Below are 27,734 nucleotides of genomic sequence, written 5' to 3' on the forward strand. Positions count from 1 at the left end.
GGTTTTACCTTGCTGTAGAAGCTGTCAGTGCAGCTCAGCCCCATTTACACAGGAACAATGACAAGGAAACAGCTTCATAATATCACAGAATCATGGAATTATTTGGGTTGGAAAGGACCTTAAAACCCATCCAGTGCCACCCCTGCCATGGCAGGGACACCTCCCACTGTCCCAGGCTGCTCCCAGCCCTGCCCAGCCTGGCCTTGGGCACTGCCAGGGATGCAGGGGCAGCCACCGCTGCTCTGGGCACCCTGTGCCAGGGCCTGCCCACCCTCACAGGGAACAATTCCTCATTCCCAATATCCCATCCATCCCTGCCCTCTGGCAGTGGGAGCCATTCCCTGTGTCCTGTCCCTCCATCCCTTGTCCCCAGTCCCTCTCCAGCTCTCCTGGAGCCCCTTCAGGCCCTGGAAAGCTGGAAACTGGTGTAGCCAGCCATGAGATGGGTCAGCACTGAGACCAGCCTTGTAATTCCTGGTTCCTGCCCTTGTACAAAAGCTCTTGTTCATCTTTGGACAGCTCTGAATCTCTCCAGTGACATCCTAGAATTGTTCTAGTAAGGCAAGAAGCTCTTCCCATGGGTTGAAGTGCATGTTAACTCCTGTTTTCACTGTGTGAAATCCATCTTGCCATAGCTTGTGGTACTCATTGGGAATTTTGGTGCCTTTCAGCCTACACATGAAGGTTACTTTTCTTGCTTGGACATCTGGACACTCTTCTTGGACTATCTGACCAGCAAAATCAAAAGTCGCCTGGCAGACAAGGAAGCAGTGCTCAACAGGTGAGGGCTGGGGGCTGCCAGGGTGGCACAGCTGGAATCATGGCATGGGCTGGGGTGAGGAACCTTAAAACTCATCCCATTGCACCCCTGCCATGGCAGGGACACCTTCCATTGTGCCAGGCTGCTCCAAACCCCATCCAGCCTGGCCTTGGGCACTGCCAGGGATCCAGGGGCTTCTCTGGGCACCCTGTGCCAGGGCCTGCCCACCCTCCTAGGGTGGAAGGATTTTTTCCTTCAGCAGCAAAGAGACTTTGTGGTCACCACGGAAGAGCTGTGAGAAATAAGCTACTGCTTAGAGCAGCCTCCTGTGTGGTTGAGTCCTTTCTTTTTCTAAAAGAAAAATCTAAAAGAAAATCATGTAGTATAAAAAGCATTATCCTCAATGTTTCACACTCATTCACAAGAACTCAGGCTGAGCAGGTTTGGGTAGACAAACTGGCACTTACATATGTTGTGTGTGAACCTTGCAGGCAGTGGAAGCTTTGTAGTCTAAAATAGAACTGGAGCACATTTTAGCACAAATTAGAGAAGGAAACTACAACACAAGTTGCTTACTTAGTGTTCACTCAGCTCATACAACTAATTAATGAATTAGGAAACAAATTTTATTTAATTAGGATTTAAAACTTCCTGTTTAAATAGGGGATGTGTTTCTGAGAAATACAGATGAGACTGGAAGTCAAAAGTTGCACTTGCTTACCACTGTGTGTATTAGCTGCAACAGTGGTTGGCAGCTCTTCCTTGGCAGATGCTGACCCTGGAAGGGGTGGCTTTTGTTTGAGAAGAGTCTCTTTGCTGCCACTTTAAAAATCTGGTGAATATCCTGGGGAGATGTTTGGGTTTTTGAGGTCCATGGTTTGTGCCATGTTTAGTTCTGCTGAGTGCAGAAGGAATATTCTTTCCCTTGAGCACCCTGAATAGCAGCAGTTGTTTTTTTAAAGCCAGCCTGGCATCATAACCACAAGGAAAAGTGGAACTACTGTAGAGCAGAGCTCCTCCTTTCAACATGGGAACTGTGGGGTTTGAATTTCTCAAGAAGTAGATTCTGGGTTGGAACTTCATGATTTGCTCCTAACATGCATGTCGTGCGTGTTGTCTTGGTGTCACCCAGCTTGTCATGGAGCAAATTGTAACAGAAAGCTGTCCCTGGGTCTGTCAGACTACAAAACCCTAAATAAAGCTTGGGAGTGCTTGGGGCTGTGCTGTTTGTCCTCAGAGGCAGCTCTGACATCTCCACGTCCCTGCACACCCTGAGCCGTGGGAACCCTGAGCTGGGCAGCCTGGGAGTGGTGACACCACAGGGCCACTGAGGACATTTCCTGTTCTGTGCTGCAGAAACTCTGCATTTTGTACACAGTGCCACTTTCACCACTGCAGAAGTTGCCAAATGCAAGGTTACACCACCTTGCCCAGAGCTTGCAGCTGCCTGGCTGGTGGCACAGCTGACTGTCACATCTGACACTTGGGCTTGCATCATGCTCTGCGTCTGTTACTCCTTTTTAATGCCTGTTTTTCCAACCTGATTTTCCCTAGAAAAAAACCAGGATTTTTTAATGAGACCCCAGCTGTTTTGTGGAGGAGATTTTTCAAGGAAAAAGCAGACTAACCCTGCTTGAAATCCCTGAAGTTTTGGTGTTGTGGTTGGGTGCTCTGCTGGGTTTGCAGCTTGGCATTATTTCTGTTGGCTCTCTGGTGTGCTCTGTCCCAGCCCCTTGGCTGCCAAAGGTGCAGGGACATTTCAGTGACATGTTACAGTGCAAGCAGAAAAGGGGCTGCCTTTGTTTCAGGGGAGAAGGGCCTGAATTTCAGTGTGGGGGAGGAGACAGCAGCACAGACATCTCAGGGGTCTCTGAGGTCAGGATGACCCCGAGATGTGTATTATTTACAATCATTTTCCAATACCTATCACCTATGTTAGACAGTGTGTTTCTACTCTAAACCAATCCAAAAGTGCCACCATCACCCAGAAGATGGAGGCTAAGAAGGAGAAAGGACAAAGCACACCCAAATCCTTCCATCTTGGGACCCCAAGCTCCCATTCTAAAAACTCCAAAATTCTGCTTTTCACCCTGTGACAAACTAACTATCATTCTGCTTAAACTTTTGTGGCTCGTAAATCCTCATATAAGGTTGGTAATTTTTTCCATGGGTTGAAATCCAAGGCACAGGAGTCTTGGGCTCTGTGCCAAGGTCTCTGAGCCCCCTGGCAGGGGTTTGAGCCATCCAGGGCAGTCAGAGGAATTTCCTGGGTTCTGACACAGACAGGCTCAAGGCAGCAATAACTGCCCTGGTTCCCCTGTTCCTCATTCAGTGCCCAGAGCAGAGCAGCAGAGGCTGCTGAGGACAGCCCAGGCTGCAAGAGGCTCTTGGTGCCTCCTGTTTGTGGATACCTGGCGTTGTTCCTGGCAAACTGCACCTGCTTTTCCTGTTTTGAACTCTGGGGCTGTTTCTGTTGCTGACAATCCTCCCTTTCCCCTCCAGAGGGATGTTGGGTATTGCCAAGGCTGTTTCCTTACAGCTACCTTGTGACCTGAAATGAGCTGATACCTTGAATCCCGGGCTCTGCTTGCTGTAACTGCTCTGTTTTAGATTTCCCTTGCTGGAAGGGTTTTACCCAGCCCTGTGTGTCTCTCCCTGGTGGCTGCAGGTACGAAGATGCCTTGGTTCTGTTGCTGACAGAGGTGCTGAACCGGATCCAGTTCAGGTATAACCAGGCACAGCTGGAGGAGCTGGATGACGAGACCCTGGATGATGATGTAAGCTGGACAGGACAGGGCCACCTGCACTGCTGCCACCTGCAGTGGCTTTTCCAGAGCTTGCACTCTGGAGTATGGGCTAAACAGCTCCTTCTCCCCTCCCTTCTGTGTGGGGTGTGACAGCATTCACAGGGGTCTGAGGATGAGGGGAGAGACGAGGATCTGACTCCATGTTTCAGAAGGCTTGATTTATGATTTTATGATATATATTATATTAAAACTATACTAAAAGAATAGAAGAAAGGATTTCATCAGAAGGCTAGCTAAGAATAGAAAAAGAAATAATGAATAACAGAGTCTGAGCCAGCTGACTGTGATTGGCCATTAATCAGAAACAACCACATGAGACCAATCCCAGATGCACCTGTTGCATTCCACAGCAGCAGATAATCAATGTTTGCATTTTGTTCCTGAGGCCTCTCAGCTTCTCAGGAGAAAAAAATCTAAGGAAAGGATTTGTCATAAAAGACGTCTGTGACAGTGGGGTTTGAGCTGTAAAACAGCTTCAGATGCTTTTCACTCACAGTCACACTGGAGATGTAACCTTTGGCTTTAACTTGGTTCTTATTAGGGGAAAAATTTAGATCCTTGTGTTCTGATTGTCAGAGGTGTTAGATGTCCATGTCTAGACACCTTTGGAATTTAAAGTGTTTAATTAGTTTGGAATTAATTTGCTGGTCACTTGGGAATTTAAATGCTAAAATATCTCTGAAGCAAAAGCTTGAAGCTGTGTCTTGTTGGTGCTTATGTTTAAGCTTATTTCTCCTAAGTTGATGCTGATAAAAATCACCTTGAAGCTGATAAATGTCAAAGTGGAGTGGTGGCCAAAGTTGGGGGGGCAGAGCCGTGGAAGAGCAGGTCAGCTGTCACATGAGGATAGGTGAAGCAGCAGAGGGAATTTTATCACAAATGGCATCAGACAGATTTTTAAATTCTGGGGTGTTGAGGGCTGGTCCCATCACAGCCTCTGAGCTTGATAACAGCTCCATTTCATAAGCAAAATTAATTATTTTCTGGATTAATTTGACACTTTTGTCATCTGGATAATTAGCTGCCATACTCCTGTAAAGACCATGTTGGTGTTTGGATGCCTTTCCATGGTAATAATAATGTCACAAATAAAGGTATAAATTATCTAGAGCAGTCCTGGTGAAGTTGTCCTTATGCTTCTAAAACAGGGTGGCAAATAATGATACTTGCAAAACTTCAAACTTTTTGGTATAAAACTTGAAAAGTATTTTAGTTCATTATTTAAGGACAAAATGAAGTCAGGACAGGGTGCTGTTCATTCTGTTGTTTATGTTGCTGTGTGTGTTTGTTGTTTCATTTTTACCTTCTCATATTAATAGCAGGTTTGGGCTGTGATGGTAACAGGGAGCTTCTTTCTCAGTCACCTGTGTAGTTGAGCATGGAAAGAGTCTTTTACTGTTAAAATTATTGCTTAATTCACCTTTAAATTTAGTGTAATTGTTTAATTCACCTTTAAAGTTCTTACCACTCTTTCCCCTCCCTCCTCCTGCACTGTCCCCCCGATTTTATCAATTCTGCATGAAAACAGAACAAATTCTACATGAAAATAAGTTCCAGTGGAGTATGCAAGTTACATTTCTCTATTATCCTGTTTGGGGGGGGGGTTTCTCCCTGCTGTCTCTCCCTTCCCAGGGGAACACAGAGCTTTGGGGACCCAGGGAAGGGCAGTGCTCACCCCATGTCCTTCTGTTTGCAGCAGCAAACGGAGTGGCAGCGGTACTTGCGCCAGAGCTTGGAGGTGGTGGCCAAAGTCATGGAGCTCCTGCCAACTCACGCCTTCTCCACACTTGTAAGTCCTGCCCCAGGCCAAAGTGCCACGTGGAATCAGCACCAACTGCTGGAGATTTTTTTTGACAGATGTCTCAGTGCCAAAAAAAAAAAAAAAAAAAAAAAAAAAAAAAAAAAAATTGGAAATTTAGGGTTGGATGCAAAACTTGCATCCAAAACTTGGCAAACTTTGCAATGAGAGATTAGAAATTGAAGAGAAAGAATTGTTTCTTTGGCTTTGTTGAATTTCCTGGTGTGTTTTGAAGAGAGTGGTTCAGTGCTAAGTCCAGCTTGGAGGACATAGAAATTCCCACCTCTCAAAGTGGCAGCAACCACTCTGGGCTGTTTATCTTGGCCTTTATCTTGCAGGCAGGGCTGTGAATTGGGCAGATAAGTGTCATTGTTAGGGCTTTAAAGAGAGTGGAATCTTTATTTTAATTAAAGGCTAGATAAAAGTGCTGGAGAGAGGCCTTGGACTATTGTGAAGCAGATCTGATCTGGGTAAGTGCTTTTCTTTAGCTGCTGTCACCACCTTTGGTGGTGTAAAAGTTGTCTGGGCTTGTAGCATCCTATTAACAATTTTGAGGAGGAGATCTTGAGGATAGAAGTGTGGCCCAGAATTCAGAGCAGTCCAGGTGGGGTTTTGCTGGGTGAGGAGAAAGGGAAATAACAGCAGTGAGATCTCAGCAAGTGCATTAACCCTGCTGGGAACACTGCACAGCTCAACCTCAGAACTGTATTCCCAAGGAGCAGAGAAAACTGGGCTGCTGCAGAGGCAGGAGATGCCTGACCTGAAGTGCCTTTGCAGTTGCTGTTTTTCTTGAGGCAGGGAAGCAAAGCCTGTCACTAGCAGGAGGGAACAAAGAGAGGCTGCTGTGCAGCCCTGCCGTGAGTCACTGAGGAGCAGAGCAGTGTTCAGGGAGCAGATGGATCAGATGGAGCACAGCATGTGGCTTCCTTGGAGTAGCACATCCACATGAGGAAGGCTCTGTGGTTTTTTAAACTCCCCTCAGGCAGTTATGCAGAGACACTGCACTGGTAATTAAGCACAGCATGTTGGTAGGGAGTGCTTTCCTGAGCCCTGCATTGTTCCTGCTGGGGGACTGGGGGATGTGGGAGCCTCTCCAGCAGTTCCCAGTGCTTTTCCCAGTGGCTGCAGGGCTGGTGGGTACAGTGGTTAGTTTAGGAGGTTTAGCAGTGGCAAATAATTAAAGCAGTGGGCAGCAGCTGCCATGACTCCATCCCATGCTGGGCAAGGAAAGACTGCAGCTCCTTCTGCTGATGGACAAGAGAATTCCATCAAACCAACCACCAATTTCAGCCATTTTCCCCAGCAGAAATTAAATAGAGCTGTGCCAGGCTGGAAGGGTTGAGAAAGATGGTTTAGCTGAAGTATGAGCAGGACCTGGCATGTTTGCTGTCACAGCTGAGTGATGGAGCTGGGCTGACACTCTGCTCCCACACTGGGGTGCATGAGGACTGTGGTGTTTATTCCTTTGGCTGTTTTCCCCATGGAATATCACTGAGTGCTGCATGCTTCCCTTCTGTACCCTGGTAGAGGCACTGAACTCAACTTTCTGGTTGCATAATATTTTGGGAGATTTTTAAGTCTCACCTTTTGAGAAGGTGACACTTGCAGGTGAGGTGGGTGAGCACAGACCTCCTGCACCTCAGACTCTGCCACTCCTCTGCTCCTTGGGCTGGGTTATGCCTCCAACTGTGTATTCCTGCTGTGTGCCCTCACTTGCACTGTCAGACCATTATCTTGTCAGGCTGATTGCTGGGGTTAGAGGCAAAGGAGAGCTGCCACAGGGAAGCGCCTTCAGGGGAGTGATCTTTGTTTTCCTGACAGCTGTCAGGACCTGGGAAGTTGTGGGATGCAGGATCAGCCCAGAGCCCATCCTGCCCTTCTTCCAAATGTCTGTGTGAAGGCACTGGGGAGAAATGAGAGCGCTCTGCTCTGGCAGAGCAGTCAGTCATTGGCTGTTACTGTCTGCCAAGCCCCAGGATCACAATCAGTTCTTCTCTCTTTCAGTTTCCCGTTCTGCAGGATAACCTGGAAGTGTATCTGGGGCTCCAGCAGTTCGTGGTCACTTCAGGAACAGGTATTAACCACCTCTAACACTGTGCTCCTCTCTTTCATCACTGCAAAACCACTCCAGACCCGCTTTGGTGTTGTTTTTTCTGTATTCACTTGATCCAAACCTGTGTGGTGCCTCATGGCTCAGTGTTAAACTCCAGCAGCAGACAGAAATCTCATAATATGATTTATTCTTATTGGCTTGGTTCTTCCCTTGTTCTGGTATCTGAAGTGAAGATACCGGAGGTGTTAGGAGCAGGTGTGCAGCACCAAATGCTACAGCTCCTTCCTGAGAAACAAGGGAAGTAGCAGTGGTGAGATCTACCTGAGGGCAGGCTGTAGTTTAAGGTAATACTGAAATTCCCTGGTGTGACCAGGAAAGGAATCTGTCACATCTCCAATACTGCTGGACATGGCAAAATGGTGACTTGTATAGCCAGTTCTAGTAAAAAATATTCCCAGTTTTAGGATCCTTTCAGCCCTAGGATAAGCAGTGTGTAGGGGTTTAGGGTTAGGGTTAGAAGCTGTCCTGGGGGCTGGAGCAGCAGCAGCTCGGTGCAGCTCTGGATTGAGCCCTGGGTGGTGGCACAGAATCCCAGAATGGGTCTGGAAGGGACAACAACTTCCCTGCTCATCCCAGAGCACGTGGCGCAGGCTTGTGTGTTAGTATTGATGGCACACCGTGGAGAGGTTGGTGCTTAAAGCTTGTTTTGAGATTAGATACAGTCAGTGGAAAGAAAATCTGATTTTCTTCAAAAGGTGGTGTTGGAGAACATACTTGCTTTTTTAGTAGAAGCTCTGGAATGTTTGAGCCCAGGTGTCCACACCTGAGCAGCAGCAGGAGGATTGTGTGGGGCTCGAAAACCTCATTAGCAGATTGTTTCTTGTACCTGAGAAACATGGAAGTGCACAACACACCTCACACCAGAAGTGAAGTCACAAATTTTCTGGCCCAAATCTGCTGCTGGATCACTGGAACTGCAGCCAGCAGAAGGAGTGTGGAAAACCACCTTCTCCATGTGGAAAACCACCTTCTCCCATGTGGAAAACCACCTTCTTCCATGTGGAAAACCACCTTCTTCCATGTGTAAAACCACCTTCTTCCATATGGAAAACCACCTTGCCACCTGGAAAAGTATCTTCTCCACCTGGAAAACCATCTTCTCCAGAGCAGGGAATGCTCATGATGGTAGCAGAAAACAGCAAGGCTCCTGTTTATGGAGGAATTCACTCCATACAGAAGGAAATAAAGGTGTAAAAGGCTGAAATAGTCATTTACATATTTATCAGCCCTTGAGGTGTTGTCAGAAGAACTGAGCTTCCTTTCCAGAGTTCTGCAGTGCCTCGGCCAGTGCTGCCCAGAGCTGCTTTCACAACAGAATTAGAACAAACTTGGCACTTTCTGTCACTTTGTCACCAGGTTTCCCATCCCCAGGAGCAGCAGGGATCAATCCCAGAGCCGTGGCGCTCTCCCCTTGCGCGAGCAGCGATTTCCAGCTCTGGGGGCAGCCCTTAGAGAAACTCAGCTTTGTGGCTGTGTGGCTGATGGGCTGTGGTGTCCCTGCAGGTCACAGGCTGAACATCACAGCAGAGAACGACTGCAGGAGGCTGCACTGCTCGCTGAGGGACCTGAGCTCGCTGCTGCAGGCCGTGGGCCGCCTGGCCGAGTACTTCACCGGGGACGTGTTCGCCGCCAGGTTCAACGACGCGCTCACCGTGGTGGAGAGGTGGGCGCAGCTGTGCCTGCAAGGGAGGGCACCAGGAGCAGGCTGAGAAGGGTTTATTGCTTTGAGAACAGCATCTCAAAGCTATGAGGTTTATAAGGCAGCAAGCACTTGGCCATAGTCTAAGATGGTCCCAAGTTCTTTGTGATAAACTGTAGGAAGTTTATAAATGTCTAATCCAATGGACAGTCACCTGTCGTGGTTTGGAAAGACAGGTGTCTGCTAAGGAAGGCAGGAGCCTCCCCTGAAATGGAGAATGTAAACCCTCCCCACCCCTCTGAATTGCTATAAATTTTAAATTAAAGGGCTCTCAGGTAAAAAATATGGGAGCAGGAAATAACAGTTCTTTACTAGGGAAGAAAATAAAAGGATAAAATAAACAATGCAGTATGCTAGAACTGAGTCAGAACCCAACCTGACGCCCTGTGGGTCAGGGTGTTGGTAGCAGTCTAATTGGAATTGTGGCTGCAGTCCTCCTGCAGTGTCAGGGGTGGTTCTGTTGGAGCAAGGGGGATCTGTAGAGAAGGATGGATTCTTCCTCTGCAGATCCAGTGGAAGAAGAGGCAGCTGCTGTTCCTCTGGGGAATCCAGTGGAGAAGCCATACTGGTGTCTCAAAACCTCTGGATTATATCTGGGTAGCAATGCTTGGCTCCTCCCCCTGGATTTTATCTGGGTAGCAATGCTTGGCTCCTCCCTCTGGGCTCACATCTCCCAATGGGATGCTGTAGTTCTTATCAGCCATGCAGGGACATTCAATAGCTGTTATCAACAATGTCCCCTCCCGAGGAAGGTGTGATTGTGGAAGAGATCAGGAAAAACTGTTCACTTGGCAAAAGACAACTGCTATACAGATGGTAATAGAACATATCTTGCCTTACAACCTGGAACATCATCACAGAGTGTATTTGGCTTTTCTGATCTATCACCTTTACTTCTTTCTACTGCAGTGTATCCACATTATCAATGTGGATACTTTTGCCCAGTAAGGTCTGAATACATGTACACACATGTGTTGTGGGTCCCAGAATGAGGTGAGAGATGAGAATTTGACTCTATGTTCTCAGAAGGCTCAATTATTATTTTATGATATGATATTGTATTATATTAAAAGAGAATTATATACTAAAACCATACTAAAGAAAGGATGCATCAGAAGGCTAAAACAAGAATGATAATAAAAACCTGTGACAGACTCAGCAAGTCCAACACAGCTGGCTGTGATTGGTCATTAAATTAACAATTCACATGCTGAGTAAACAATTCTCCAAATCACATTCCAAAGCAACAAAACAAGGAGAAGCTGAAGCTTCCCAGGAGAAGAAATCCTGGTGAAGGGATTTTTCATAAAATATCACGGTGACAATGAGGTTTATAAGGCAGCAAGCAGTTGGCCATAGTCCAAGATGGCCCCAAGTTCTTTGTTGCAAGACAGTTTGTAACTTTCTAATCCAATAGACAGTGACCACAGAGTGTGTTTGGCTTTTCTGACCTGTCACCTTTTGATGCAGTTGGTTTGAGGGGGCTCCCCAGGTTGAACTTTGTGATCTTCAAGGCCTTTTCCAACCTCAGCGTTTCCATGATTCTTCTCTTAAATGAAAAGACGTGTGAAAGCTGAAGGGGCAGATGTTTTATTATCCTCTCCTAGATACTTAATTAGCACATAGTTACAAATGGGAGAATTTCAGGCTTTTATACAGGTTTTGTGTTTTCATTTCTGTGCAGGAGCATCTCACTTGTCCCATTTTACCCCAAACAGCGCAGTAGGCTCTGAATGATTTTAAGCTAAATGATCAAAATCTCATTTGTGTATTAGCTAAATATCCACCCAGACTGGGGAAGAGCTGCACTAGCTCAGATGCTGGAGCAGATCTGTACAATCCCTTTGCTGCCATGTGTGTTTGCACCTGCAGGTTGGTGAAGGTGACATTGTATGGATCCCAAATCAAACTGTACAACATCGAAACCGCCGTTCCCTCCGTGCTGAAACCTGACCTCATCGATGTGTGAGTGGGGCTGCACCCAACTGGGCACTCACAGGGTGGGCAAGGCTTGGAGCTGCTGCTCAGACCCCTCCTTGGCAGATCCTCTGGGAAACAGCCTCCCCAGCCCTTGGCAGCTCCCCAGGAAAGCACCTTTTTCAGCTGAGGGAAGTCAGCTGCCAGCATTTTGGACCAGTCTTTGCTCTAATGGAAGTACCCAGGTTGTTTAAGGGAAAACATGTTTGTGCTGAGAAGGAAAAGTGCCCCTTAAATCAGCTCTGAGAGCAAACTGGGATTGTGCCCTGTGCTGGTGTCTGTAAAAGCAGGGTAATTAATGAGGAAATAAGTGCTACAACAGTGATATTTTAAAGAAATGGATCCACTGTGTAATGTGTAGTTTATTTTTAAATCCAGTTGATGGATTTTTTGCTACCAAAGTCAGATCTGTGGCTCAGGTAAAAGAGCTTTTTCCCAGCTGAGGGTTTCAGATCTTTTTCTTCGAAAACAAACATAACCCTTGCAGCTGTGCAAGCCATTTCTGGGACAAACAGCTGCCATCCAGGCACTGCCATTCATGTGAAATCTTGGTGCTGCTGGTCACAGGTCACCTCCCTCTGTGACAGACTTGTAGGGACCCTCCCTTGCTGAGGCTGTGCACACAAACCTGTTCCCTGCCAGCTGGAGCTCTGTGAGCAGAATTTAAGGTTTGAACACTTGTTCTTGTTTGTAATTGCACCTTCAGCAGCTCCTTGAAGACCTCCTCTAGATTTCACCATATCACTGTATAACTAATGGGATTTCTCCTACTAATCCCAAGTTAATGGCACTGAAATTGGTGCAGGTGATCTTGTTGTAAAGGTTTTTCTGGTTTACAATAATTGGGGAGGTGTTTTCTGTCAGCAAGGGTTCACCCTTCTCCCTGTCCCTGAAGAAACCTGTGATCCATTTTTTAATGCTTGCCTGAGAAAGCAGCATTGTCCCACATTTGGGGGCCACCTCTCTGAAATTGAGGGACATCCTGACTCAACCCTCACCTGAAAGGAGTGTGATTATCAGCTGTGGTTACCCTGACTGAACCCTCACCTTGCAGAAGTGTGATTATCAGCTGTGCTTACAGTCAGGTACCAGTTGATGATAACTTGGCTTTATCAGTTCCCACCTTTGCCTTGGTGAGTCCAGAACTAAAACTAAAGCAGAGTAAGGATTTTTTACAAACCCTGCTGCCTGAAACACCTCTGTGTGTCCTGTTGCACTGCTCACTGTGTCCCCTGATGTCCCCAGGCACGCCCAGTCCCTGGCAGCCCTGCAGGCCTACGCTCACTGGCTGGCCCAGTTCTACAGCGAGGTGCACCGGCAGAACCCCGAGCAGTTCATCTCCCTGGTGTCCACAGCACTGGAGGCCATCACCCCCCTCATCAGCTCCAAGGTACTGCCCCCCTGGGGCTGGGGGCTGCACTCTGCTCAGCTGGGGTGGGCTGGGAGCTGGGCTGTGTCCCAGAGCCATGGGAAGTGTCCTGACAGCACTGCAGCTCAGGCTAATACATAGGCTCAGGCTAAGCATAAGCAACTTAAAGGCTTTTAAACTCAGTCTAATGATTTTATGGCTTGAAAGCAGGAAATTCTCTCTCTCGTAGTATTAAGGGAACTAAACTATGCTCTGGTTGACAAATCATAGAATTGTTTAGGAAAAGCTCTCTAAGATCAAGTCTAAACCATTTCTCCAGTACTGCTAAGGCCACCACTAAAAATGCCACATCCACAGAGCTGTTAAATCCCTTCAGGGATGGGGACTCCACACTGCCTTGAGGACCCTTTCCATGAAGAACTTTTCCCAAAATCCAATCTAAAGCTTCCCTGGCATATTTCCTCTCATCCTGTCTCTGTTCCCTGGAATCAGAGCCTGCACCCCTCCAGGTCCTGGGGTCTCAGTGAGCTGATCCTAGCTGTGTCTGCTGGTGGGACTGACCACCCCTGTGTGTCTCAGGTGCAAGAGAAGCTGCTGCTGTCTGCGTGCCACCTGCTGGTGTCCCTGGCCACCACGGTGCGCCCGGTGTTCCTGATCAGCATCCCAGCAGTGCAGAAGGTGTTCAACAGGATCACTGACACCTCTGCCCAGCGCCTCCCCGACAAGGTCAGTTCACCCACAGCTGTCCCACATGCAAATGAAGGTTCTGTCCTTGGGAAGATGTGCCTCAGGTGCTGAGGGATTGTCTTGGTTTGGAGACAGGTGTGTGCTAAGGAAGGCTGGAGCCTCCCCTGAAATGGAAAATGTAAACCCCCTTCCTCCAAATTGCTCTAAATTTTAAATTAAGGGGCTCTCAGGCAACAAAAATTATGGGAGCAGGAAATAACAGTTCTTTAATAGGGAAGAAAATAAAAGAATAAACAATGCAGTAAACTAAAACAGCACTGAGTCAGAACCCAACCTGACACCCTGTGGGTCAGGGTGTTGGTGGCAGTCCCGTTGGAAATGTGGCTGCAGCCCTCCTGCAGTGTCTGGGGTGGTTCTGTTGGAGCAGGGATCCTGTAGAAAGGTGTATTCTTCCTCTGAAGATCCAGTGGGAGAGGCAGCTGCTGTTCCTCTGGGAATGCAGTGGAGAAGCCGTGCTGGTGCTCCAGAACCTCCAGAGTATGTCCAGTTGGGAATGCTTGGCTCCTCCCTCTGGGCTCACATCTCCCAGTGGGATGCTGTAGTTCTTATCAGCCATGCACTGACGTTCAATAGCTGTTATCAGCTGATATCTCCCCAGTTGTGGAAGAGATAAGGAAAACTTCCCACTTAACAGAAGACAACAGCCTTACAGATGGTAAATAGATAACAATTTGCTTGACAATCCAGGACAGGGATAACCTCAAAAATCAGCAGTCTTCTCTATATTGTGGATATTCACAAATTACAGTGATATTGTATATAATTAATTATCTATTTGGGGAAACAGTACAAGGAAAAAATACAATTGCACCTCTTAGATCTGATTCTTTTCTCATTTGTTGACACCATTCCCAGTTCTGCATCATCTTCACAGTCCAGGCACGTTGATTCTGACCTACACCAAGAGTTTTTTGTGAAACTGGAGTATTTATATTGCAGAAGCAATGTAAATAATATAAATGTATTGTATTTATGACACTGAAAAGCCACAGTGCTGGGATATGGTTGTGTTGTGCTGGCAGGGAAGCACCAAGTGCTGCACAAGTGCAGAAGCTCAGCATGTAAACCAGACAAGGAATAATGAAAGTAAAATCATCTTTGTTTTTATAAGCAGCAGAGATTTACTGCTGCAGGGAAGGACTGACAGAGCTGGGAGCTGCTTCCAGGCCTTAAATCCTGGAGCTTTGCTTCTCTCTGTCTTTGCAGGGCTGGTTGTTTTCATTTAGGCTCGAGTTCTGCTGTTGAATAGTGAGCACTGCTGTTGTCTTGGAGAGCCATAAAATATCACCTTACTCCAGGCTTGTGCTCTAGCAAAAATTAACTTGGGAAAAAAGTTAAAACTTTGTCTCTTTGATTATGTTGCCCAGAGAAGTTGTGGCTGCCCCATCTCTAGAAGTGTTCAAGGACAGGCTGGACTTGGAGCAGCCTGGTCTGGTGGCAGGTGTCCCTGCCTGGGACAGGGGGTTGGAAGTTTGTGGCCTTTAAGGTCCCTTCAACCCAAACCATTCCATTATTCAATGGTTTTGCTGTTAGTCCAACCTTGGTGCTGTCTGGGCTCTTGTAGGTGGTTTCTGCTCCCACCTCTCATTGTGGGTACAGGAGCTCAGGGTTGATACTCACCTGTGTGGGTGTTTTGGGAGCTGCAATCCATCCTCAGTGTCCAAGCAGCTCTGCAGAGCTCACCCCACACACCAGAGCTGCACAAAGCAGGTGTGGAACACCATGAGCTTTGCCCTCCCTTCCCACCCAAGCCATTCCACCACTTGCCTTGGTTTGGAAAGACAGGTGTCTGCTAAGGAAGGCAGGAGCCTCCCCTGAAATGGAGAATGTAAACCCTCCCCACCCCTCTGAATTGCAACAAATTTTAAATTAAGGGGCTCTCAGGCAAAAATATGGGAGCAGGAACTAACAGTTCTTTAATAGGGAAGAAAATAAAAATATGAACAATGTAGTAAATTAAAACAACACTGACAGAGTTCACAACCTGACACCCTGTGAGTCAGGGTGTTGGCAGCAGTCCCATTGGAAATGTGGCTGCAGTCCTCCTGCAGTGTCAGGGGTGGTTCTGTTGGAGCAAGGGGGATCTGTAGAGAAGGATGTAGTCTTCCTCTGAAGATCCAGTGGAAGAAGAGGCAGCTGCTGTTCCTCTGGGGAATCCAGTGGAGAAGCCGTGCTGGTGTCTCAAAACCTCTGGGTTATATCTGGGTAGCAATGCTTGGCTCCTCCCCCTGGATTTTATCTGGGTAGCAATGCTTGGCTCCTCCCTCTGGGCTCACATCTCCCAATGGGATGCTGTAGTTCTTATCAGCCATGCAGGGACATTCAGTAGCTGTTATCAGCAATGTCCCCTCCCAAGGGAGGAGTGATTGTGGTCACTCAGAGCGAGAGATAAGGCAAACTGCCCACTTGACAAAAGATAATCTGCCATACAGATGGTAACAGAATACATCTTGCCTTGCAATCTGGAGCACCACTCCTCCCACCCCAGGCATTCAGTGGCTGTGCTTGCTGTCCCTCCCAGGCCCAGGTGCTGGTGTGCAGGGCTCTGTCCAACGTGCTGCTGCTGCCCTGGCCCAACCTGCCCGAGAGTGAGCAGCAGTGGGCCGTGCGCTCCACCAACCACGCCAGCCTCGTGTCCGCCCTCACCCGCGACTACCGGCAGCTCAAGGCCACGGCCAGCCTGCCCCAGAGGAAGGTGCAGCTGGAGGACAGTAAGTACCAGAGCCCTGCTCACTCCTGCTGCACTGGGGAGTGTCATTAAGCTGATTTCACAGTGGTTATTTTGGCTGAGAAATTGTTTCGCATACGGGGAGGGTTGCGAAGGAGCAGGTTGGGTTTTATTTCTGTTTTTAGAGGCTTTTCTGCTCTCTACAGGGCACTCTCATCTCAGGTCACCTGTAAATTCTTCCATTAGAGTGCTGTCTTCCTGGGATCATGGTTGGGATAAAAGTTTAAATAGTAAGGATTGCATTGGGAATACTGAACAGCCTCTTGTGTAGTATTGGAAAACTGGCTGGAAGCAGCGTTAACAAAGATCGTGGTTGTAAAAAGTGAAGGGGAAAATAAGAATTTCTTCCTTGGGAAGTACTGGAGAGGGTTTATTTAAATAGGAGGACAAGGGTGCAGGGAAACTGCTGGATATATATATATATATATGTAACTGCTGCTTTGGGCCTGGTTTGCCATGATTTGGGGTTTTTTTATTGAGGATCACTTTAGAAATCATTCTGAAATCTGCAGTGTCGCACATCATTTGTTTTAATTGCTCTGTGTGTGAGCTTAATTTCTCTTCCTCTTATCTATGAGCAGTTTTGGCACATGCAAGAAGCATCACTCCTCTTGTTTTGCAGCCAAAGTGATCATCCACCAGACACTGAGCGTTCTGGAAGACATTGTGGAAAGTGTCTCTGGAGAATCCACCAAGTCCCGGCAGATCTGTTATCAGTCGCTGCAAGAATCCGTGCAGGTCTCACTAGCCCTCTTCCCAGCTTTCATTCATCAGTCAGGTATAACCTCAGGCCAGGGGTCATGCTGTGAGTAGCTTTCTGAGCTCCTGGTGACGCCCAGAGCAGCAGCAGAGCTGTGGTGTGGCTGTGGAGTGTGTGGAGTTGCTGTGCCTGGGTGTGCTGGGAGAGCTGGGCTGGAGGGACATCCCTGCCAGCCAGGATCCAGGCAGGGTTGTCACAGTTTCAAAGAGGAGCTGGTCCTGAGCACAAAAAAAAAAGAGCTTTAAAATACCCACTCTGGCTGTATTTACCATTAAGAGGAATAGTTGTCATCAGATTGGGTCAAATGATGTGGGATTTGGGGGTTTCTTTCACTGAGATGGAGCCAGGACTGTCACTTGGCAGGCTGCTGGCCAGCAGCTTGCATTGTGTGTCACATCAGATGCTTCCTCCTGTTCCCCTTGGAGCTGGGTGGGATTTTTTCAGTGGTGGGGGTTGAGGGGAGACAAAAGCAGTGAAATGCAGAGGATCCAAGGCAGCAGCAAAGGTGCTGTGACTCCAGGGAGCTGTTGTCTTCAGAACAGCCTCATCAATTGCTATTTATTGCCTTATCAAAGGCTGTGTGATGAGGGAGGAGTTGAGCAGCTCCAGCTTGGTCATCCAGTGTTTATTGGGATGGGTGAAGGATCAGCTGGGTGCTGATCAGCTCACTGCAGCACCACATGCTCACTTCTGAGGATACAAGGGTCTTCTCAGTTCCTGCCAAAAAAACAAGCTGGATTCTGTCTCCTCCACCCCGAGCTCTGTGGATGTTTTGGATTTCCTTGTGTTTCCTGTTAACCCTGAATGAGCAGTGAGAGCTGGAGATGGCCCTGGAGCTGCCCCTGGGCTTTGTCCCAGCACTCAGAGCACACTGAGGCCTTGCTGGCAGGATTTTGGTTGTTCTGAGGGGTTGGGTGCTGCCTGTGCTGGTCATCCCTGGTAGGTTTTGAAAAGGGATAAACACTGCTGAAGCCCTGTAGGAACCAGCTGATGGTTTCAGTTTCTCAGACAACCCTATTGGTAAATTCCCAAGAGTAAATGGGGTTCCCTGAATAGGAGAAGCAAACTTCAGACTTAAACATAAAAGACTTTTTGATGCACTTGGATGTTTCCTTAACATGTTCTTATTGCTTTTCTCCTCTCTTAGATGTGACAGATGAGATGCTGAGCTTTTTCCTCACCCTGTTCCAAGGCCTGAGGGTGCAGATGGGAGTGCCTTTCACTGAGCAGATCATACAGACCTTCCTGAACATGTTCACCAGGTACTGCCCAGCCCTGGTCACTTCTTTCTTACCCTCAGGAAGGTTTATCTGAGGAGCTGCTCAGCCAGCTGGTCCCTGTCCCTAAAGTGGGCTGTTTGCAGCCTTTGTGACTTTTGTCACATCCCAGAGCCGAATCTGAGGAAAACACTTCCAAGTGTGGAGAGACCCAGTGCATGTCCATCAGTCACAGCTGCCATTGTGCAATCCCAACTCTCCCACAGACTTCCTGGCTGTGTGGGGTGCTGAACTGGACTCTCACATCCCCTCTTAGCTCCTGCCCAAGGTCTCAGGGTGTCCCCTCACTCATCTTTTCCTGGGGAGGGGGGGTCTGTCAACCCTCAGTCAAACCTCCCTCCCTTCTGTGCCTCCATGTACTTGGCCAGTATTAAAGGAGCCTTTTAGAGGCATCACCAATTTTCCTGTGAAGCAGGTGAGCCTTTGGATCCCTGGGGATGTTCCTAATGGCTGTTTGTGTCCCAGGGAGCAGCTGGCAGAGAGCATCCTGCACGAGGGCAGCACGGGCTGCCGCGTGGTGGAGAAGTTCCTGAAGATCCTGCAGGTGGTGGTGCAGGAGCCAGGCCAGGTGTTCAAACCCTTCCTGCCCAGTGTGATCTCCCTGTGCATGGAGCAGGTCTATCCCATCATTGCAGAGGTATTCAGCTCCCAGGGCAGGGGAGGCATTGCTGGGGGGGTGTGATGGTGTTCACAGGGGTCCCAGGATGAGGGAAGAGACAAGAGAGATAAGAATGTTGACTCCATGTTTCAGAAGGCTAGATTTATTATTTTGTGATATATATTATATTAAAACTATACTAAACTAATAAAAGAAAGGATTTCATCAGAAGGCTAGCTAAGAATAGAATAGGAAAGAATGATAACAAAGGCTTGTGTCTCAGACAGACAGTCCAAGCCAGCTGACTGTGGTTGGCCATTAATGAGAAACAACCACACGAGACCAATCACAGAGGCACCTGTTGCATTCCACAGCAGCAGATAACCATTGTTTACATTTTGTTTCTGAGGCCTTTCAGCTTCTCAGGAGGAAAAATCCTAAGGAAAGGATTTTTCATAAAAGATCATGGCTACAGGGGAGTGGTGATGCCTAATGGAGCTAGAACAGAGGCTAGATGGAATTAAGAGGAATGAAGTGGATTTTTATTGAGGTGTCTTCCAAGGCCACACCCTGGCAGTAGCAGAGCTCAGGTCCTGTGTGGGCATGGGAAGAGGTGGGAGCTGTCCTGGGACTGCTTTTAAACTACCTGGAAATCCAGGTCAGGATTTGGGGGTTTGTGCCACAGCCTTTGTGTGGTTGGAATGGAGTTACCACCCCTGATACTGGGAAATGGGAATGGGAGGGATCCCAGCTCCAGTCAGACAAAGGCTGGATGTGTTCCCTGCTCTGACAGGGAGGGAGAGCAGAGAGCACCCAGTGACAGTGAGGGGTGTGTGGGGGAGCAGTGACAGTCAGGTGTGTCTGGGGGAGCAGCAGTTGGGACCCTCAGTGGCACTGGGAGTCTCCATCTCTCATTGGACCCATCCTCCACAGTCATGGCTCTGCCTGAGGGGCTCCAAGATGGAAACAAAAGAGCTTGGTCACAAGATCTCACATTTTTATAAGTTTTAGTCCATTTGCATACAGGAGCCAACTGTCCAGTTAATGGCTTCAAATTATGAAGTTTCATCCTTGCTTGCTTGCCTACCCTCCTCTTTTCATGTTATTTAAACTTTGGGCCTCAAGTTTTAAGAGATTGTCCTTGAGTCTCCAGCTAGAACAGGATTGTGTTGTCTTCACCACCCTTTGAAAAGATCCCAGTAACACTTAATATAAAGCTAAAAGCTGCACAGAGAAACAAAACAGAAAAACTTAAACCCCAAGGTATCAGTGGCAGCAGTGAAGCTTTGAATTTCCACGAGCTGCAAGTGTGGAGGGAAAACGCCCTGGGGGGGAGCAGCCAGTGGGATTGGAAACAGAGTGGGTGGAGGATTTTGTCAGGGATTTCAAGAGAAGCTAAAATTAGGGAGGAGGTCAAAGCGGGAGGTAGAGCTCAGAGTCAGGGATGTGTTTTCAGCATGATCCTACAGCTGCTGGGGCTGCTGCTCCCTTAGAAGTGCTGTGATGTGTGGGTGGGGCCCAGGGGAGGGTGGGATCCCAGAGAGGAGCCTGCCCTGAGCTCTGTCCCCTCTCCTGGCAGCGCTCATCCCCTGATGTGAAGGCAGAGCTGTTTGAGCTGCTCTTCCGGGTGCTGCACCACAACTGGAGGTACTTCTTCAAATCCAGCGTGCTGGCCAGCGTGCAGAGGGGAGTGGCAGAGGAGCAGATGGAGAATGAAGCCCAGTTCAGTGCCATCATGCAGGTAACTCACCTTTCCCAGCACTGCCCAGAGCCTGTCCTGCAGGGCAGCACTAAACAGGGAATCACAGAATCATTAAGGATGGAAAAGCCCTCTGAGATTGAGTCCACTCATTCCCCCAGCGCTGCCAAGGCCACCACTAAACATGTCCCCAAGTGCCACATCCACATGGCATTTAAATCCCTGCAGGGATGGTGACCCCACCACTGTTCTGGGCAGCTGTGCCAGTGCCTGACAGCCCTTTCCATGAAGGAATTTCCCAATATCCAACCTAAACCTCCCCTGGCACTTGAGGCCATTCCCTCTCCTCCTGTCCCTGTTCCCTGGGACTCCCCCAGCTGTCCCCTCCTGTCAGGAGCTGTGCAGAGCCACAGGGTCCCCCCTGAGCCTCCTTTTCTCCAGGCTGAGCCCCTTCCCAGCTCCCTCAGCCCCTCCTGGTGCTCCAGCCCCTCCCCAGCTCTGTTCCCTTCCCTGGACACACTTCAGCCCCTCAGTGTCTGTTCTTGTGAGGGGCCCACCTGGGCACATGTGGGTGATGGGTTTAGATGAGCCTGAGGGAGGTTTTGCCTCCTCAGACTGCTGAAAATGAAAGTTGCTGAGGAGTGACCCAGCTGCTGAGCTCACAAGGCACAGAGCCATGCAGGCATGAGGAAGGAATGTTAATTTTTTTGCAAGCCTCATCCTGCAATAAAAATATATTATTGCCACTGACCCATTTAATTCTGAGTGTTGTGATTGGCCCTGGGGAGAGCTGCCAGTGCTGGGAAGTTTTCCTGAGTATCTTTTGTTTTCCATGGACTTAGTGAGTGCTGTACAACAAGCCTTGATGGGGGTCAGGGGGTAACACCTGACAGGCTTTACCCTGGGGAATAGAGAATCATGGACTGGTTTGGGTTGAAGAAACCTGAAAGCTCATCCCATTCCACCCCTGCCATGGCAGGGACACCTCCCACTGTCCCAGGCTGCTCCCAGCCCTGCCCAGCCTGGCCTTGGGCACTGCCAGGGATCCAGGGGCAGCCACAGCTGCTCTGGGCACCCTGTGCCAGGGCCTGCCCACCCTCACAGGGAACAATTCCTCATTCCCAATATCCCATCCATCCCTGCCCTCTGGCAGTGGGAGCCATTCCCTGTGTCCTGTCCCTCCATCCCTTGTCCCCAGTCCCTCTCCAGCTCTCCTGGAGCCCCTTGAGAGAGTGTGTGCACAGAGCCAGCTCCAACCTTCTCAGGTTTGGATATTAGAATTTTTAAGAATAACAGGCTGTGTTCCATGTGTTCAGTCAGAGCTGGCCAGATGAGTTCCCTTGCAATTCCTAGATCACTTTAGACAGCAGGTGGGAGAACTTTAAGAGTTTCCCCCTGGTGGAGTGCCTGGAGAAACTGAGTCCCCTGTGGTGCACATGGGGAGAGGGAGCTCTTGCACTGACATAACCTGGGCCATGTTTCTGTCTGGCCTTTCCCTTCTCCTGCCACCTTTTGGTGTCACTGCAGCCCAGGCTGGCTCCTGTGCAGGGCTGTCCAAGCATCTCTTTCACCTGTAGCTGTGTAACCCTTCCAAACTCTCTTGAATGCCTCATTCTGGAAGATATTTATATAATAATCTCTGTTCAGACTGAGGGTGACAACACTGCATTGCTTGTTGTGATCCTTGGCTCTTGGTGCTCTGATACAAAACTCCCATTTCATGCTCTGTAAGTGTTCCCACAGCCAGGGCTTTGTGTGGGGGATATTAATAGTTTGGTTGCTGATTTCCACCTGAGATCTGAGGCCAGAACTGGCTCAGTCTTGATGGGATCTGGGTCATTTTTGTCCATTTGACAATAAATGGGTCATGTGGGAGAATAAACTCTTCTGCTCACAATGTCTTGAAGAGGAGCTGTTAAAATCCTGCTGCCTTTCTCTGTACAGAGCTGACCTCACCCACCTTCATCCCCTGTCCAGTGCTTTGGAGCTGTTCAGGGTGGAAAAGATGTTTGATCACACACTGTGCAGCCCTCAGCTCAGACTCCAGTAGGTTTTGTTCTGGGCTCTTCCCTGCACAGGCTGCCAGGGCCTAAATCCTAAATCATCTCCAAATCCTAAATCAGGGCAGTGACACTGCTTGGGCTCCTGGCTGAGACTGAGATCCCCCCCTGGGCTGTGTCCTGGTCTGTTCCCTGTGCTGTGGTCCCTCAGGTGACATCCCTGAAGAGCAGCCCTGCCCTTCCTGAGCAGCCTGGAAGGCTCAGCATCCCTGGCCCTCTCCAGTGCCAGCTTGGCCTGCCTGCTCCCAGTGGAGCCAGCTCTGCAGGGATATGCCCATGTTGCCACCAAAATGTCATAGACCTGGAGCTGCTGGCAGCACAGCTGATCTGAACTGCCTGTCTCTTGTGATCTTGCTGCACTGAGGCTGCCAGGGGTTCCTCCTGGGCTCAGGGTGAAAATGCTGTTGTTTTTGCTGGCAGCTCTGATGTTTGTGGTGCTCTCCATGCCCTTCCTCCCTCTGTGCTTTGTTCCAGGCGTTTGGCCAGTCCTTCCTGCAGCCTGACATTCACCTGTTCAAACAAAACCTCTTCTACCTGGAGACACTGAACACCAAGCAGAAGCTGTACCACAAGGTGGGTCCTGCCTGGCCTCTGCTCTCTGGGCATGGAAGAGGTGGGAGCTGTCCTGGGACTGCTTTTAAACTACTTGGAAGTCCAGGTCAGGATTTGGGGGTTCAGTACCATAACCTTTGTGTGGTTGGAATGGAGTTACCACCCCTGATACTGGGAGCTGGGGATGGGAGGGATCCCAGCTCCAGTCAGACAAAAGCTGGATGTGTTCCCTGCTCTGGCAGTGAGGGAGAGCAGAGAGCACCTGTAGGAGCATCGGGGGGTGGGATGGTCAGGACAGAGATCCCTGCAGCCAGGTCAGGAACTTGGGGTTTATTGCAAAGGGCCTGGGGGCAGGGCCCTGCTGGGAGCTGCCAAACACAGCTCAGAGCAGGCTGAGAGAAGAGAGGGGGAGAGAGGATAAGAGGGGAAGAGAGTAAAAGGGGTAAAGAGAGCGAAGTTCCCATTACAATACAATAAATCTTCTGTGTTGAATATTCTAATTCTCACTAACCAATCTAGTACAATATACAAATCCTATAGCATTTCCATACAGCCTATAAGAATCATTACATTACCATACTGTGTTACATTTTAAACCCTAAAAACTCCTCTTTGGGCCCCTTCTGCCAAGCTGTAGGGTCTGCTCTGACCCTTGGGCCTGCCTGCAAGCAGAGGGTGTTGTTCCATCAAAAGGGGATCACCTTCAGCTGGCCATACCATTGTTTTCCAGTTGTTCAGTAACTGAGGTATCTCAAAGCTTGCTTTCATTTCAATCTTGCTTATAGTTTCTGTGTTCTCAAAACTTTTGCCAGACAATCATATTCATAAGGCTTTCCTGTTTCATCTTCCCCAAGAAGCACCCAGTGCCAGTGATCTGTGTCTGGGGGAGCAGTGACAGTGAGCTGTGTCTGGGGAAGCAGCAGTTGGGACCCTCAGTGGCACAGGGAGTGCCTGCAGCATTCCCAGCTGGGCAGCTGCAGGTGTCTGCTGTTCCCAGCTCACTGCCACTGGGAGTCTCCATCTCCATGGACCCAGGTCCTGTAACCTCCCCTTAGCTGCTGCCATGGGGGATTAAATCTGGAATCCAGGGAATCTGGTCAGCCTGGGAAAGCAGAGCTTGCAGTTTCCCATCTGTGGTCACACCTGAAGGGCAGCCCTTTGTGTTCACAGGTGCCTGGGGCAGATTTCAGGCCCTTGGCCACATTCCATGGCTCCCAAGAGTGCAGGGAAATCCTGGCTGGAATTGCAGTGGGACTTGATGCTAGTGGCTTTGCCAATGCTTAAAACTTGGGTCAGAGCATGGAATTGTGGAATGGTTTGCGCTGGGTGGGACTGTAAAGATGATTTATATTTAACCCCCTGCTATGGGCAGGGACACCTCCCACTGTCCCAGGCTGCTCCCAGCCCTGCCCAGCCTGGCCTTGGGCACTGCCAGGGATCCAGGGGCAGCCACAGCTGCTCTGGGCACCCTGTGCCAGGGCCTGCCCACCTTGCCAGGGAACAATTCCCCATTCCCAATATCCCATCCATCCCTGCCCTCTGGCAGTGGGAGCCATTCCCTGTGTCCTGTCCCTCCATCCCTTGTCCCCAGTCCCTCTCCAGCTCTCCTGGAGCCCCTTTAGGCCCTGGCAGGGGCTCTGAGCTCTCCCTGAAGCCCCAAACCATGAGGTAAGTTTGGCCAAATTCAACATTAACTCTCAATCTGACACTACTTGATCTAATTTAGGCCATTTTTGATCTGGCTTGGCTTAGACAATCGTCTCAGTGCTCACCAGAGTGTACAGCTGCCTCTGGGGCCGTGGCCGCTCTGTCCTTGCTGGATTTGTCCCTCCTGTGGCAGGAGTGAAGTCCCCTGACCCTGTGCCCCTCTCCCTGTGCAGAAGATCTTCAGGACCACGATGCTGTTCCAGTTTGTGAACGTGCTGCTGCAGGTGCTGGTGCACAAGAGCCACGACCTGCTGCAGGAGGAGATCGGCATCGCCACCTACAACATGGCCTCGGTGGACTTTGATGGCTTCTACTCCGCCTTCCTGCCCGAGTTCCTGGCCAGCTGTGACGGCGTGGACTCCAACCAGAAGAACGTGCTGGGGAGGAACTTCAAAATGGACAGGGTGAGGAGGGGCCTGCAGCATTGTGCTGTTGCCAGGATGCATTGGAGGCCATTTTCCAGGGAAAGAGAAGTGTCTTGGTTTGGAAAGACAGGAGTCTGCTAAGGACGGCAGGAGCCTCCTCTGAAATGGAGAAAATTAACTCCCCCATTTCAAATTGCTATAAATTTTAAATTAAGGGGCTCTCAGGCAACAAAAATGATGGGAGCAGGAAATAACAGTTCTTTAATAGGGAAGAAAATAAAAAGATAAAATAAACAATGCAGAACACTAGAACAACACTGACAGAGTCAGAACCCAACCTGACACCCTGTGACAGGAGTCCCATTGGAAATGTGGCTGCAGCCCTCCTGCAGTGTCAGGGGTGGTTCTGTTGGAGCAAGGGGGATCTGTAGAGAAGGATGGATTCTTCCTCTGAAGATCCAGTGGGAGAGGCAGCTGCTGTTCCTCTGGGGAATCCAGTGGAGAAGCCGTGCTGGTGCTCCAGAATCTCCAGATTATATGTGGGTAGCAATGCTTGGCTCCTCCCTCTGGGCTCACATCTCCCAATGGGATGCTGTAGTTCTTATCAGCCATGCAGTGACATTCAATAGCTGTTATCAGCAGGTGTCCCCTCCCAAGGGAAGAGTGATTGTGGTCACTCAGAGATAAGTCAAACTGCCCACTGGACAAAGATAATCTGCCATACAGATGGTAATGGAAAACATCTTGCCTTGCAACCTGGAACAAGAAGTCCTTCCCCAGGGTCTGGGTATCAGCTCAGAGGTGGCATTTGTGGCTCTAAGGACTTGCAGGGTCCTGGTTGCTGGCAGCCAGAAGGCACTGGCAGTGTCTCCAGGCAGTGCCTTTTGTTCCCAGCACTTCCATGCTCAGCAATCCTCAGCCAGGGGTCCCAGTGGAGGTGACAGAGCTGCCATCACCCCTCAGGCTGCAGGGTGCTGTGGGAGTCAGGGAAGGTGATTCCTGGAGGAAGGTTTCACTGGAATAGGCTGATGTATTCACAGGTGGGACGCTTAGGTCCTTGCCTAAATCTCGCTCCAGCTGCTGGCCAGATGTTTGAGGGTTACAGCAAGGAGAGTACCTGCACAGGCTCACAATCCCTGCAAACCCTTCATGTGTGGAGAGGGAATGTGTGGAATACCATGGCAGAGCAGGGAAGGAAATGTGTGGAATATCATGGCAGAGCAGCAGGTTCTGGCTTCCATTACTGAGAGTTGTCCATTGAGTGCTCCCTGTCCTGAGGGAGGGGATGGGAATTTGAGACTGAGGGTGAGGGTGGGAATGGAGTCCTGGGGGAATTGCTTGGCTCTGGAAGGTGACTGTTCAACAGGAATATGAGCCCTTGTTAGGGAGTGTGTGACACCCAGGAACCTTGGCAGGTGGGCAGCAAGGAATTAGTGCTGAATCTGGCCATGGAGAGGCTGGGAGAGCTGGGGGAGAAATGGATCCAGGGACACCTCAGAGCCCCTGCCAGGGCCTAAAGGGGCTCCAGGAGAGCTGCAGAGGGACTGGGGACAAGGGATGGAGGGACAGGACACAGGGAATGGTTTCCACTGCCAGAGGGCAGGGATGGATGGGATATTGGGAATTGGGAATTGTTCCCTGTGAGGGTGGGCAGGCCCTGGCACAGGGTGCCCAGAGCAGCTGTGGCTGCCCCTGGATCCCTGGCAGTGCCCAAGGCCAGGCTGGGCAGGGCTTGGAGCAGCTGGGATGGTGGAAGGTGTCCCTGCCATGGCAGGGGTGGCACTGGATGGGATTTCAGGTCCCTTCCCAACCCAGACCATTCCAGGATTCCACGCCCATTCCTCTGGGGCCTCGCTGCACAAGCTGAGATGGGAGCAGAGCTGGATCCCTGCAGTCAGCTCTGAAACCATCTCTGCCCCAGAGCCTGGAGTTCCCTGGGCTCAGACTGAGTCAGGGTGGATCTGCTCAGGTGTGAACACCCACTGGCTGCCTGCCCCTCTCGGTACCCCTCTGCTGTGAGTCCGTTCCCAGCAGTTTTTGTTGTCTCCCTTGCAGGACCTGCCCTCGTTCACACAGAACGTGCACAGGCTGGTGAACGACCTGCGCTATTACAGACTGTGCAACGACAGCCTGCCCCCGGGCACTGTGAAGTTATAGTGACTGCCCCGGAGTGAGTGCCGGCCCCGGGCCCGGCCCCGGCCCCGCTCTGCCCCGGGCCGGCGCTGCCTTCACCGCTCCACCGCTTCCTTTGAGTTCTCCTGCCCAGCCCGAGGCCGCAGCTGGAGCCGCAGGATGTGTCTTAATGCCCACCCCGGGGCATCCCGGCTGCCGGGAAATCCCTCTCCCTCCCGGGGCGTTCCCTCTGCTCCCGTAGCACTTTGTTGCATCTGGAGGTGTCTGGAGAGATCATGTCCGTATGAAACGCGAGGCAGAAGCGCCAAAGACCACTTCAGACATTCGTACCTTCGTGTCATTCCACCTTCCTGCCCCGCCCAGCTCTCAGAGGAGGAGTCTCCTGACGTTGGGACTGGTTTGGCACTTCTGTCACTCCCTTTGTTTTTAAATTGCCTTGAAATTTAAAATCCCCGATGTTGGCGGGGATTTAGAGACTTTTTTTGGGTTTTTTTTTTAAACGTAAACGTTTTCTCATCATTCCATTGTGATACTAAAACAACATGCTTAATGGGAATAAAGTGCTTACTTTGTTGTTTTAAATAA

At 49.7% G+C, this 27,734-nt stretch overlaps 1 protein-coding gene across 2 annotated transcripts in view; it reads left to right on the forward strand.

Moving 5' to 3' along the window:
* The window catches only part of XPO6 (exportin 6), a 64,337-nt gene extending 36,603 nt beyond the window's left edge, over positions 1-27,734 (forward strand). For both annotated transcript variants that reach the window (XM_059484223.1, XM_059484224.1), the window contains exons 9-24: positions 672-781; positions 3,429-3,537; positions 5,264-5,356; positions 7,370-7,439; positions 8,982-9,141; positions 11,050-11,142; positions 12,400-12,544; positions 13,103-13,249; positions 15,792-15,981; positions 16,621-16,776; positions 17,906-18,020; positions 18,501-18,672; positions 20,213-20,374; positions 22,867-22,965; positions 24,825-25,055; positions 27,072-27,734. In XM_059484223.1, the coding sequence (XP_059340206.1) occupies positions 672-781; positions 3,429-3,537; positions 5,264-5,356; positions 7,370-7,439; positions 8,982-9,141; positions 11,050-11,142; positions 12,400-12,544; positions 13,103-13,249; positions 15,792-15,981; positions 16,621-16,776; positions 17,906-18,020; positions 18,501-18,672; positions 20,213-20,374; positions 22,867-22,965; positions 24,825-25,055; positions 27,072-27,173 (2,154 nt within the window). In that variant the 3' untranslated portion in view covers positions 27,174-27,734. The remainder of the gene's footprint in view (positions 1-671; positions 782-3,428; positions 3,538-5,263; positions 5,357-7,369; positions 7,440-8,981; positions 9,142-11,049; positions 11,143-12,399; positions 12,545-13,102; positions 13,250-15,791; positions 15,982-16,620; positions 16,777-17,905; positions 18,021-18,500; positions 18,673-20,212; positions 20,375-22,866; positions 22,966-24,824; positions 25,056-27,071) is intronic.

This window comes from Ammospiza nelsoni, chromosome 17 (assembly GCF_027579445.1).
Source record: "Ammospiza nelsoni isolate bAmmNel1 chromosome 17, bAmmNel1.pri, whole genome shotgun sequence".
Lineage (NCBI taxonomy): Eukaryota > Metazoa > Chordata > Aves > Passeriformes > Passerellidae > Ammospiza > Ammospiza nelsoni.